Genomic DNA, 15290 nt, shown 5'->3' on the forward strand with positions numbered 1-15290 from the left:
GTCAAACTCTAAACAGTTGGAGCAAGATTGGACACAATTTTCAACCTTGAAATGGTGTGAATTTGGAATATGATCAAGTTAGTTATACATTACTATAGACTCGTGACACAATAAATGTGGTCGGAGAACTTTATTTGAGTTACCATATAGCAACGATCTATTTTGTCCCTAGCAACTTATTCCAAATTCATTAGTGTTAATTAGTTTAACTTCCATTTAGAACATACATGTGTAAGTAAAACTTCAAAACACTTAACAAAACAACTGTTGAGCTGCATGGAAAGTTTGTATTTCGGATGTTCAACCTGACAGGATTTAAAAACATTGGCACCTGATGTTCAAGGGACTTGTTCTTTAAATAGGCCAATTAGATGTGCAACATTGAAAAGTAGCAAAATTGATTACAAGAACACAGCTTAACTCACTATCACATTATTTACCCATTCATTTAAAAAAAATTAATAACAAGTTATACAAGACAGCCATTGTTCTAAGTTTAAACTTACTTTTGTTTGTTCTTCTCTCTACTTGCTCCTCTGTATCACCAGATATCATAGAATCATTTGAAGAATATGGTTCATCTTCACAATCTCTTAAGTTTATATCACTTACATCTGTTGTATTTAAAATCTAAACAGAAAACAAACTTAATACTTGTTGACTATTTTATTAATTGTGACTGTTTATTTAACGCATCATGTAAATGTAGCGGAATTTGATGAGACTGTTATTAAAGTGAGAGGGTTAGCGCTATAGAACCAGGTTTAATCCACATTTTCTACATTTGAAAATGCCTGTACCAAGTCAGGAATATGACAGTTCTTGTCCATTCGTTTTTGATGCGTTTTGTTTTTTGATTTTGCCATGTGATTATGGACTTTCCAAATTGATTTTCCTCTGAGTTCAGTATTTTTGTGATTTTACTTTTTAAAGGATGTACATTGACCTATAACGGTTTACTTTTATAAATTGTTATTTGGATGGGGATTTGTCTTATTGGCACTCACATCACATCTCCCAATATCTAAATACTCTCAAAACTTTCCTGTTTAAGATGTATAAAATATTTTATGGAAGAACCTGCAAAATCTGTTATGAAAGTGCGTATGTATTCTGAAACATAGCAATTGCAGTAAAGCCTCCACTTTCAAGATTCATAGCATACAAGACATCCAAATATACTTAATACTTTTGAACTTGACATAAAATGTAAGAAAGAATGTTTAAACAACAGCTGTCAGAATGACAAGAAACCAGACTTTTTTTACATCTATTTGGGTCCCAGCATTTTTCAATATCACAAGGACCAAAATCCTGCACAGGAATAGTGACAATCATCAATACAAAACAGTTGTTTTACATTGTCTTATCAGGCCCTTTTATAGCTGACTATCAAGTATGGGGCTTTGCTCATTTTTGATAGCCATATGGTGACCTATATTTGTTGATGTCTGTGTCATTTGGTCTCTTGTGGACAGTTGTCCCATTGGCACTCATACCACATCTTCATTTTTATATTGACCTCCATTTTATCATTACTAACAACATATTAAAATTTGAAAAGCTTTGCTTTGAAGGATTTATGAATAAATGCACAAATACAACTGGATATGCCATTTTTCAATCTTTCAAGAACCATAGCTCATGAACAGTGAAAGTGAAAATCCTTCATATCAAGCATGACCTCCATTTTGTCATCTAATGAGTAAAAATATTTTAAAATTCTACAAGCTTTTTTAAAAGGTTCCTCAGTTTATGTATGATCCATCTTTTTTTCAAAATCACTATAAAACATTTATGTACCTTGTAAATATCAAGTACTGACAAAAATACAACATGTATTATTAACTAGCTATAGGGTGATATTTACCATGTGGGATCTCTCAGATTCATCATCACTACAGTCTGAAAAAAAAACACCAACAGTTTGATATCTAAATGTTCAGAATAACATATTGGAGATAAACACAAATAAATGGAGATTGTCATGTTGTGTCCATAAATGATGCCCCTGTTTAAAAATTATAAAGGGACATAGCTCAAGAACTTGAAAAGTGACACTACCCAAACATGTACTTGTTCTGGTTTTTTTTGGCAAACAAGTATTGTAAATTGTGTATAGGTCTCATAATGTTTGGTAGGGACAAACTTAAGTAATAGAACAGAAACTAAAAATTATGCAATTTTTCCATTTTTAACCAGATTATGATTCAAATGATGCAACCAAATTTCATCTGTGTTTGTGGTAAAAAGTATTGTGTATAAGTTTTCTAATGTTTGGTTTAAGCAAACTCAAGTCAGAAAACAGAAACTAAAATTTTTGCTATTTTTCTATTTATAAAGGGCCATAACTGTGAACGGTAAAAGTGACACCACCAAAAGTCATACTTGATCTGTGTTTTGTGTAATAAACATTGTACATAACATTTGGTAGAGGCAAAGTTATGTTTAAAATTTTGTAATTTTCCCATTTATAAAGGGACAGAACTCTATAATGGTTAGAGTGACACTACCATCATTCAAACTTGATCTGTATTTTGTGATAATACACCTTGTGTACAAGTTACATAACATTTGATTGAGGCAAACTTAAGTTAGAGAACAGAAACAAATTTTGAGAGGTACGTAGGTACATTCAGACAAGGGTAAAATCAAATGTCCCCCTGCTATAGTTTGGGCATACAAATTACCAAGCAAAGTTAACATTTTTATGTCAACTTACAGGTATGGATTTTTAAAGAAAGTATTGACTCTTACACCTTTTGAAATGTTTAACATTCCAAATCCCACTCACAAAATTCACATGCACGATTAACCACTCTATTGACTTATACACTACCCAAATGGAATTAAATGGAAAAAATTTATGCATGCATGATCATCCCAAAAAATGTGCACTACTAGGGTGACTACATAAATACAGATGTCATATCACGGAGATAATGCATATTCCAATTAAAAACAGGCCCATTTAAAAAAAATCACCAAAAGCACCAAAATTAAACGTCCTGAAGCTCCTGACATTGAAGTATACAAATTTTCAGTAGGTCCCACTATCCAGTTTGAGAGGACAAAAAAAATTATGGATGTTTATATAGAAGATGACGCCAAATTAAAAGAAACTTGACCTATTGGATAGAAGGCGCTTAAAATAGATTTTTGCATGAAACATATTATTTTCATTCTTCATACCTGGAAGTAAATCAAAAACTGATTCAGCTGCCAGCCAAGCATCATCTGTGAAGTATTCTTTTGCTGCATCTTGTAGCATCAGATCTTTCATGCAGCTTGCAGCTCTTATTTTTTCTGGTCTTTGTTCTACTTCATCTTCCTCTATCAATCCTTTTCCTGATATTGCCCTTACTGCAACATTATCATCCACCAGTTCATTCAAAAAGTCTGAAATCAAAAGTAATCAACATTTAAATATTTCTGTTATTCATTAACAACATAATATTTTTGATCTTATTGTCTATGGACAATGAATGAACCTGATATTGCAATCTGGCAATTACTACAAGCATTAATCATGTTAAGGACAGTCACAAAAACTATTATTTTATCATTCCTCAACCTAATCAGTTTGTAAAAACGGGTACATATTCAGTGGTCATGTGGTTAAGAAAAAAAATTCTGTTTAAACCACATTATTTATTAATGTATAAAGATTTACAACAATTGACTGTTTACATTTAAAGGTTGCTGATCTTTTTTTTTTTGTGACTTCTGTTGATCATCTCATTAAGTATTATAATCACTTACAATGCATAATATAAATAACATAAACTACCAAATTTATTGCAACATATGTGCATTTCAACAAATTATGTCTCTTCAGTGATGTTCAAGGCTGAAATATTTAAACCAAAACACTAATACAACTGATTTTGAAGATCAACTCAACAGTTAATTATTTAGGTGGCATCTAGGCTTATGTACACAAATAAAACCGCTGTAAGCACTGTAGGCAGATAACCAAAAACCAAGGCAAACATAATTATGAAAACTGTGGTAATATTGCTTCAATTTATTTTCAAAGATTTAAAAGAACAAACATTAAACATTCATATATAATTGTACATTTATGCAAATAATTCATAGTTTATCAAGGTTTTCAAAAGCAACACATATATCAAGTATATTTTTTTCGCTGTCATGAGTCTGCAGTGGTACAAATTCGCAATGATTGCAGTTCTTCTAGTTTATAGTTAATGTCCATATAAGTTGACTGTTAGTATTTCAATTTGACTTTAGTACGAGCTTGTAAAAGTATGAATGGACTTGCTTTCCTGAAAAGAAAACTGAGTTTGTGTTCTACAGTACAAAAGGTATGAGACACAAATCAGACAAATGTTTACTACTACAGGGATCAAAGGTGAGGTCTGACTGACCAGTTCATAGTAAATGTAAATGACCCCCACCTTCACCCCAAGTCTATGATGTCTAAGTTTGGAATAAAATGACAGGTAATTATAACGAGATTGTGTCCAAAGTACACGAATGCCCCACTTGCACTATCATTTGTATGTCATTCAGTCTTTTTTTAAATGAAAAACAGGAATGAATATGGTTTAGGAGTTGGTATTTCAATCTTTTACAAGTTCTCAAAACACACACAATAGGGGGTGGGGTGATCCTAGGGACTACGCCTATATTTCAATTATTTTTTTATCTTGTCATATGAATTAATATGGTTTGGGGTGGGGATCTCAACTGTTATCAAGTTTTCAAACAGGAATGAGTGGGTGATCCTAGTGACTTCCCCTATATTTCAATTGATTTGTTATATTGTCCAATGCATGAATATATATGGTTATGGGATGGGGATCTCATCTGTTTCTAAGTTATCAAACAGAAGAGGGTAAGGTGACCCTAAGAACTCTCCCTATATTTCATTTGATAAGTTCTCATACATGAATATATATGGTTTAATTTAAAGTTGGGGATCTTGACTGTTTCCAATAACTCCATCAGGAGGGGTGGGGTGACTGCATTGACTCCCCCTATATTTTATTTAATTTAGAGGTTGGGATCCCCACTGTTTCAAAGTTCTCAAACAGGAAGGATGGGGTGACCACAGGGACTTCCCCTATATTTAATATGATTTGTTATATTGTTCCATACATGAATATATATGGTGTAGGGGTGGGGATCTTGATGGTTATGAAGTTCTCAAACAGGAGGAGTGGGCGACCCCCAGGGACCCCCCTATATTTCATTTGATTAGTTACTAGTATATTGTCCAATACATGAATAATTATGGTTTAGGGTTGAGGATCTCAAATGTTTCCAAGTTCTTAAACAGGATGGTATACAGTTACCCTAGAGACCCCCTTATAATTCATTTGATTCCTTCAATTTTTGCCATTAGGGAAATCTAAACTATTTGTCTTTAGAGATTTTCAGCGATTAAATATTTCATACATTTGTTTTTGACATCTTAGCCAAAAGCTCAGGGGATAATAAACTACATATGTGCTCTACTTCCTATGTGCAACTTCAAAACTTTTGGAAAAATCGACGATCATTTAAGGTGTTTCTTGTCATATTTTTGTAAATCAGAATTAAAAGTATGAAAAACTGTCCAATAAGTTATAAATAACATAAAATCCAGCTAGATAATAACAATGGCAAGTATTTCAGCAATTATTGGGTAGAACACAAATCCAGGGTGCTTGTATAAGGCAGTTAAACTGCCTAAAAATAAAGCTACATATTTTGAGCAAATGTACGGTAAAGTGTTAATTTTAGACTTTTTATAATTTGGATAAATGTTTTACATAGTTATAAATCCCAAATGAGAATTTGATTCAAATCAGAGAACATGAATTCAATTTTACAGCTAATGTCCCTTTAAGATAAATTCCAAATCATATATCAGACTAACAGCAAATTAATTAAAACAATATCTGTATTTTAATGCCAGTACCAAGGTTAAGTTTCATCAAAACATTGTTAATGTGAGAAAGAGTTGCACTAAAAAAATGTATTGACCAACAGATAGACATCCATCTACAGGCAGACTGAATGAAATTCATATATAATAAGTAGTAAAAGACATAATAGGATATATTAGAGAGCAACTAAATGGAAAAGACCAGTCAGCACAACAATACAAATACTATATAAAAATATGAATAACAAAAGAAAACTACATAAAATATAAACACTCCTCTGATAATGTACCATAATAAAAAAAACATAATTTACGCAAGGAAACCACTTTACACTATAACATAATCACTTTTGGTCATATATAATTAGTAAACTGTGAAAGTACAGAATATTATAAAAAAAAAAGTCACAGGGCAAACACACTATGAACTACAACTGCATGCAGAATGATACCCATTTAATATTTAATAATCTAAACTGCAACTTTTAATCTTTTAATTATTATAAAAACAAAATTTTGATAAATGAAAGTCAGATTTCTGGTAGTGAGATGCTAGTACGATAAAGTGTGAATTTTATATCCTCATAGTTCTCGTACATATGGGAAATAGTAATTTTATCCTGGGCTTGATTTTGATAAGAATTATTTTAAAATTCAAGATACATTTATATCAAAAGTTCATGTTACTGTTTTCTTTAGGTGACCTAATTAACACCTTTGATGGTCTTTAATCTGTTGATCACAAGATCTCAGGGTTTAAGTGAGTTTGTTATAACTTACATGGGTCAATGGTTACTTTGCAGTTTCTGTCAATTCAAACAATTTGTAATCTTCATATGTAATGGCTTAAATTTTTCAATTTTTTTTTTTGAAAAACTAAAATCAATGAATCTAAAAACCAATGAAGATGTAAATGTTGCTCAAACCACAAGAATTAAAGTACTTTCACAGTACTGTATGTACCTAACCATTTTACTAATTAAATTTGACTAACCTTTAAGAGAGAAGGTAATTTCTGGATTTTTTGGACCAGTCTCTGCAACTTTTGATGAGGAAGCTTTCATGTTTCCTGCAAAAAAAATTGAACTTTCAGCATTAACATTTAACGCAAAGGCAAACCTCAATCAGAGTTGAGAACCACATCTGCTTGCAAAAATCTTAAGACACTTATTTTTCATCTATAGGTTTAATTTGGTTCAGGATATATATTTGTCTTCATCATTTGACAAGTGTAACTAGTAGGTTTTCATTAAAATTGATTGTTTTGGCTCCAGCATCTTCAGTTATATTGTATCTCTTAATTCTGATTTTTAGACCTTTATAGTTTATGTATATATATATATCTTATGTTTAATTGTGTCATATAATATTTCATTATGGCGTTTTAAATAAATCTGACTGTGTGTTTGTATTGCCTGAATTGTTTTATAAAAGTTATTTTAGGGCCATTTGTAGCAAAGTGAGTCAAGGACTCATGCTGAAGGTTGTACTGTGACTTTTAATTGTTTATATTTACTACTTACTGTTGGATGGAGAGTTGTCTCACTGACAATATATCACATTTTATTTTTATGAACATGTAAAACTCTAATGTTGGGACTTACCCCCATTATTGTCTTGCTTCTTATATCTATACATACGACGCCTAATCTTGTATGCAAAGTTTCATGGAGTGCATGGATAGAATGAATGACAAGACTGATTTTATGAAGGAGGGGAGTTATTATAAAAACTATTGTAATTATATGACATCAAAAACTCAACTACATCTTTGCTAGCCAAGGGTTATGATCCTTAACAATGTACTTACCCCTGTCTAAACATTGAAGAGCTTTCCCAACAGATGTTGTTATCCTCACGGATTCAGGGCACTGGTATACATCTCTATTCATGTCTGCACTGTGCCCCATGTGTAAATAAAATAATCGGCGCTCTTTTTCTGGGATGTCCATTGCAGCATATAAAGTTGCAGCCCTGTGTCGCATATCAGTAGCAGTGATGTCCTTGCTAAGTCTGGCTTTTTTGCAACATTTTTTTACACAACTCCATCCAATTACATGTTCATCTTTACCAGCAGTTGTGGGAAATAAAAATTTATTTCCTTTCCCAATGCCGGCATCATCTCGAACTTTTTCATCTGCAAGGATTCTAATGGCATCCCAACAATCCTGGGGTATTAACAGTGACACAAGCTTTCTTTTTCCTGCTTGGTATGCAATCTTTAATTCACATAATAATTTTTGCTCAATGGGGTCCTCCACCTTTTCCACTGAATCTTGCGAAAACCAGACCCCATTTTCTGCATCATCCCATTCTGATAGTAAAAGCCTAGCAGGTTCGCCTCCTCTTCGAGCATTAAATAGTGTTAATCTGCATACAAGTAAATCTCTAATCTCAGCATATTCATTAGAAGTTATAAATTGGAATTTCGTTTTAATGTCTTTAATTTTATTTTCCAGCCATTCTTTCAACATCTTAACATCATCCTCATCTGGAAGGCGAGATGGCATCCTCAATTCTTTCTGTCTTAGTACAGTTATTTTATATTCTGCATCCCCAAATATACCTGGCCAGCAAAATTCCAATAGATCTCCGAAGCGCTTAATCTCATCAACTTCAGCATCTTTTTTTTGGATGAGAAATTCTCCAGTGAGATATTTGATAACTCTCTTTATGAGATAGCCATATCCGATTTTTAGCCCTGCTTTTGTGTGCCCAGTTTCTTCATTTATTGTTAGGGCTAAAATGGATGACTCCAACGAATGAAAATTGCCTCTGTCAAACATGTTTACAGCTGATTTAGCCTCAGCATCACCATTTATCTCACATTGTTTTCTAAATTCTAACAATAAATGTGCCAGTCTCCTCATATCTGACATAACTGATTTTCTTTTTTCTTCTTTTTTACTTTTCTTAGCCTCCACATTTCTATACATCTGCAGCCCAAATGATGTTATAAGATTGTCTGTTCTACATAAATTTCCTACCTCAGAATTATGGAATTTTGCTAGAACATCAAAGTTAAATGAAGAAGTAAACTTTGGAGATGCAATATGCACTGGATCTAAGGCTTTCGCTGTAGTTGTTGTAGATTCAACTGCAGTGCATGTGGATCTGTGTCTCTTATAGTAAGACTTTGTTAAAAAACCTTTACATAAAGAACAGTAAGCAAGTTGACCTGCTCCATGCTCCCTCTCTTTAAAATATTTTACTTCTGCTTGAGATCCTTCATCCTCCATTTTTTTCACCTGGTCTAAATTAGCTTTCCAAATACCTTCTTTCCTCAGGTTAGCCATTTGCTTTACTTGATCTTGATGGGGCAGCCTTTTTAAAACTTTGACCTCAGGAATATCTTTGTGTTTGCGAAGGATGTGATTGGACAATCTAGCCATAAGGAGACCACAGAAAGGGCAGGGTCTGTAAGGTTTTGACCTTGTTGATTTGCTTTTTTCTCCTGAAAGAAACATTTAAAAGAATCAAGTTAATAAAAACTCATTCAATAAAAGAGAGCCACTCATGACTTTAATTTAATTTTTCTGTTTAGGGAATAATGAAAGCAGGAGATGTGCTGAGGACTGTATTCCGCCTACAAAAATAAAACTGTTTCTAAGCTTAAAAATAATTGTTGAGCATGTGCTTTTTTACCAAAAACAAAGACATTGCACTTAACAGTAAGATAGGTTTAACTTAGGATTTTCTACCTTCAGGAAAAGATTACCATAGATTATTTTGGGCCAGGTGAGCTAAAAAAAACTACAAAATTACTGTTAATTACTAGCTCAGGGGCAGCAACCAAACAATGTGTTGTAGAACTGGTCAGTGTTTACTCTAAATGCTTTGGAGATAAACTAAAATCTACATTTTCCCCCTATGTTCTGATCTTAGCTATGGCCACCATTATTGTTGGCAGGTGGGGTCATTCGACACATTTTTAAAACCAAATAACCTAATGAGAATTGTGGATAAATTTGACACATATGTTTCAGAGAAGAAGATTTTTTTACAAAAGATTACATACATACTTCAAATTATCATACTATGACCCAACATATAAATTTGGAATGATGGTTCATGACACCCCCCTCTTTTTTCTGTAAGTGAATTACTCAATTGCGTACAGTATTCATTTATAACTTCAAAAATGGCAGGACAACCCTTGTGGTCCAAAAAATGATAAGTAAAATCATCATTACGAAAGCTAATTTCACAAGGCAGATAGTCTACAGATTAAGGAAAAATATTAAAGTCATTTTGTTTATTTTCTTTTGTTTCATATTCTGACATCAAATTCAGACCTCTCTTACTAGTTTTACTGTGCATATTGTGCGTATTGTTGAGCGGTTTTTTATACCTGTCCCAAGTCAGTATGATCTATATTGCTTATATTCACTACTTTTGGATCTTGGATGGAGGGTTGTTTCATCATTACAACATATTTTTTGTGTTCATATTATAGGCTATAAAAGTATATGTTATCAATTTCAAATTCATTTCTGTAGTATATCAAATATCTCAAATTTATTGCTTCGCAAACAGACCATCCAATCTAATGAAATAAATATACCAGTAGATGATTTCACTGGTCTGCCTCTAGCTTTCTTTGGTCCTTCACTGCAACTGGCTGTCTCCTGACAATTCATCTTATTTTGTGCAGGTATGCGTATTGAAGTATCATTGAATGCAGGTGATATTCTTTCAATATTATCTGTATGAAAATAAAAATATATCAAACAGATATTTTGGACATTGACTGTCATTTAAAACAATTTGACATTTTTAAGAATAAGTGACTTGGGGAAGAGGTACTTTAATTGTCCTAGATAAAAAAAAAAATAATCTGGTCACCCTCATAAGGCACATTCCTGCTATGTTTGGTTTAATTCCATTCAGTGATTCTCTAAAAGAAGACATTTGTATGTTGGACCTCAAAGATGACAATTTGAAAACAGGCCCAAAATTAAATAGCCTCTCACAATATTAATTTTGACCCTTTGGACCCTAATCATGCTAATGTGGATCAACTTAAAAACAGAGCCCAATATCCAAATCTAAATAGCTGTTGAATGTTTTATGCAATTGTAATGAACACTATCCTAGTAATCACTTCTGTTTATGCTATTAAAAAAAAATTATTGTTATGAATAACAATGGACTGTACTTTCTGGATGTAGAAGCAAGTGTTTCGAGAAACCCTGCTCTTCACACCCTGTGGTAAAAATCTATTCTTTTTTGTAACAATAGATTTATTCAATTTAAAATTGTTTCAGAGATAGATGTGACATCAAAGTTAAAAGAAAAGAAAATATGATTGCTTGGAATAAGTAGAACAGTTTTTTATTCTATGTTCTATAAAATAAAAAATAAATGTTATGTCAGTTTGAAAGAACTTGTGCATTTCCACTGCACACAATTATACCATCATAACATATATGAGAAGAACATAACCCGTGTCATGCCAACAACTGGTATATTATAGTAAAAGTGTTAAGTTCCCATGCAAAGACCCTATTAGCGAATCAATTAAAAATTATTCAGCTTTAATTGGTAAAGTAGTTTGAGAGTAAAAGATCTTTGAAATAGTCTACACTGAAGGACGGACAACAGAAGCGACAAAAGACACCAAGTTATTGCAAAAACTTAATAGATATAGGATGATGTGGTGTGAGTGCCAATGAGACAACTCTCCATCCAAATAACAATTCATAAAAAAAATAAACCATTATAGGTCAATGTATGGCCTTCAACATGGAGCCTTGGCTCACATAAACAACAAGCTATATAGGGCCCTAAAATTACTGATGTAAAACCATTCAAAAGGGAAAACCAACGGTCTAATTATATTAAGGGAAAGGTGAGCTAAAAAGCTTTCAAGGAACTCTGTTAATATTAATCAATACAATTGAAATCACTGCAAAATTGACAAAAAAGCATAAATTTGTTTACCTCCATCTTTACTGTAACTTTCATTTTGACTGGCATCTCCTGCATCTAAACCAACTGCCATAAAAAAAAAAATATTATAAATCACTGAAATTTTGCAAATAAGCTACACAAATAATTGTAAAAACTAGGATTACACCCAAAAATTGTCTAAATATCTTCTTAAAAGGGCAATAACTCTTATAAAAGATGGTTGACAATTTCAGTCATTCTTACTTTTTTGTAGATTTTAATTGCTTATTTTTTTTTTACTTTTTTCAATTTCACTTTTCCTGTAGATAAATTCAAGACAATAATTGAAACTGTAAAATAATCATCATTACAGGGTCGGTAACCCAACAATATGTTGTCAATTTGTTATGAAATTTCAAGAACACAAAGATTTGGACTTGTTTACATTATTCATTAAATAAATTCATAAATTCAGATCACTGAATATAATACATTCTTAACTTCATAAAAAAGCCTAGTTTAGATAATTACTAAAATCTACTCTTAATGTTCTACAAACCCTACATAAAAAATGATTCAAATAAATATACCCATAGAGGATTTAAGTGGTGGGCCTCTATCCTTTTTTGGTCCTTTACTGCAACTGGCTGTCTCTTGACTATTCATTTCAATTTGAGCAGGTATGTGTTCTGTAGTATCATTTGATTTGGGTAGCATTCTCTTTACATTATCTATAGAAATATAAAATCAATAGCTATTGTTATTTATTGTTTTGTACATGTATATGGTAGTGGCAAAAAGTGATCTTAAGTATGAAGCCTAAATCGTAGTCAATAAGCTAACACCTAGGAATTGAGTTATATGCCTGCACATATTTTTCAGGATTTAAGACTAATGCCTAACATTATGTAGGCAATAAACTCACTGCCTAGGTGCTACTTTATTGCTAAGGATTTAAGCTGAATGCCTTATTTCCAGGATAGCGGCTGTCATACAAACTATTATCTTTAGAATAAAAAGTGAAATCAGATAAATGTTTCAAAAACACAACATCTCTAATCTAAACAGTATTCAGATGCTTCACAGGGCACAGCTTGATACGACCATAGAGGTCGAAACCCTGAACAGTTTGGGCATGTATGAACATAACATTTAAGCTTGATACAGCTCTGAATTTGGATTGTGATTAAAAAGTTGACACAACATAGGTTTCTGACACAAAATGAGTGTGGTCTGAGAACTTTAAACTTAAAAACTTAAAAAATTTAAATTAGATATTTACCTATTAAGTCCAATATCCAAAATCTAAACACATGGTTAGATTCAGCATATTATAAAACGCTAAGAATTCAATTTTAATGAAATCAAATAATGTTCTATTTTAGACCCTAATGATCTCAAATTGAGGTCCTCAATGTGGACCAATTTGATCTGGGCCCAAATATTAAAAATCTAAATACATGGTTAGATTAAGCACATTGAAGAACCCCATATATTCAATTTTTGTTGAAATCCAACAAAGTTTAATTTTTTACCCTTTGGACCTTATGCAGACCAATTTGAAAATGAGACAATACTGTGCAATTGAATATTTCTTACTATATAGCAAAACCGTGCTCTTAGAAATTTCTTGCTATTGCGCAATATTGTGCAATTAGATATTTCTTGCTATTGCGCAATACTGTGCAATTGAAGATTACTTGCTGTTGCGGAATACTGTGCAATTGAAGATTTCTTGTTATTGCTGAGTACTGTGCATTTGAAATTTTTTTGCTATTGCACAATACTTAACATATTAGTTTTGGACCATGATTTGGACCAACTTGAAAACTGGGCCCATAATCAAAAATCTAAGTACATGTTTAGATTTAGCATAACAAAGAACCCCAAAAATTAACAATCTAAACACACAGTTAAATTTGGCATATCAAAGAACCCCAATAATTCATTTTTTTGATGAAATCAAACAAAAAAGTTTAATTTTGGACCCTTTGGGCCCCTAATTCGTTGGGACCAAAACTCCCAAAATCAATCCAAACTTTCCTTCTATGGTCATAAACCTTGTGTTAAAGTTTCATAGATTTCTATTGACTTATACTAAAGTTATTGTGCAAAAACGAAGAAAAATGCTTATTTGGGACCTGTTTTTGGCCTCTAATTCCTAAACTGTTGGGACCAAAACACCCAAAATCAATCCTAACCTTCCTTTTATGGTCATAAACCTTGTGTTAACATTTCATAGATTTCTATTTTCTTTAACTAAAGTTAGAGTGTGAAAACCAAATGTTTTCGGACGAGGACGCCGCCAACATGATACCAATATACAACTAAAGGTTCCTGACATGGCCCTCTAAATTGGGTATCTTTAAAAACAGTGCAAATATTGGAAATAAGACATTTTTGTTGGTGCTTTCAAAGTGAAATATTTGTGTTACCATGACATTACACAACATATCAATTGACTTAATGTTCAGAAGAATATTACAAACTTTAATTAACTCTATACCCTTACCAAGATTGGCCTCAGGGGCTTCAAAGAAATGTAAAATATCCTATATGAGCAGTATTAAATTAGTTTATCATAATGAAATATTATCTAATTGAGTCACTTTTACAAAAGTCTAAAATTAAAGACTTTTGTAAAAGTGGCTAAAACTTCATACCTATTGATGTAAAAACTTTAAAGAATAACATTTTGTATACAGTTCAAACAAGAGCTGTCTGACAATAAACTGGCTTTTATAACATTTATTTGAGTCCCCAAATTTTTCAATAACACAAGAACCAAAACTGCTGAACAGTAATAGTGAAAATCATCAATACTGATCTTGACCTCCATTTTGTCACCAGTGTCAACATATGTTGATTTTTCTAATAAAATATTACACTTTCACACATACCTCAAATATCAAATACATTTTTGTTCCAATTTGCAAAATACAGTTATTCTTATTTTTCAAATCATAAATGTCCCACTCTCACATTAAATCAATGACAGTGTAAGTTGCAACTTAAAGTAAACCTAGCGTTAAATTCTTAATTCATTTCACATTAAACAAGAATGTGTCCACAGTACACGTATGCCCCACTTGCACTATCATTTTCTATGTTTAGTGGACCATGAAATTGGAAAAATTCTCTAATTTGGCATTAAAATTTGACTGATGTTATCAAAGGAACATGTACACTAAGTTTCAAGTTGATTGGACTTCTACTTTATCAAAAACTACCTTGACCAAAAACTTTAACCTGAAATTTGCACTATCATTTTCTATGTTCAGTGAACCGTAAAATTGGGGTTAAGACTCTAATTTGGCATTTAAATAAGAAAGATCATATCATAAGGCACATGTATACTAAGTTTCGAGTTGATTGGACTTCAACTTCATCAAAAACTACCTTGACCAAAAACTTTAACCTGAAGCGGGACAGATGGACAGACGCACAGACGGACGAACGAATGGAGGCACAGATGGACGAACGAATGGAGGCACAGACCAGA

General features: G+C 32.2%; 1 protein-coding gene across 1 annotated transcript in view; it reads right to left on the reverse strand.

Moving 5' to 3' along the window:
- Nucleotides 1–15290, reverse strand: part of LOC134701987 (uncharacterized) — a 42685-nt gene that overhangs the window by 7163 nt on the left and 20232 nt on the right. Inside the window, exons 12-17 of the mRNA XM_063563097.1 lie at nt 10461–10601; nt 7707–9350; nt 6891–6965; nt 3193–3399; nt 1871–1905; nt 507–630 (exon numbers count right to left, since the gene is read on the reverse strand). Coding sequence (XP_063419167.1) covers nt 507–630; nt 1871–1905; nt 3193–3399; nt 6891–6965; nt 7707–9350; nt 10461–10601 — 2226 coding nt within the window. The remainder of the gene's footprint in view (nt 1–506; nt 631–1870; nt 1906–3192; nt 3400–6890; nt 6966–7706; nt 9351–10460; nt 10602–15290) is intronic.

This window comes from Mytilus trossulus, unplaced genomic scaffold (genome assembly GCF_036588685.1).
Source record: "Mytilus trossulus isolate FHL-02 unplaced genomic scaffold, PNRI_Mtr1.1.1.hap1 h1tg000373l__unscaffolded, whole genome shotgun sequence".
Taxonomy (NCBI): domain Eukaryota; kingdom Metazoa; phylum Mollusca; class Bivalvia; order Mytilida; family Mytilidae; genus Mytilus; species Mytilus trossulus.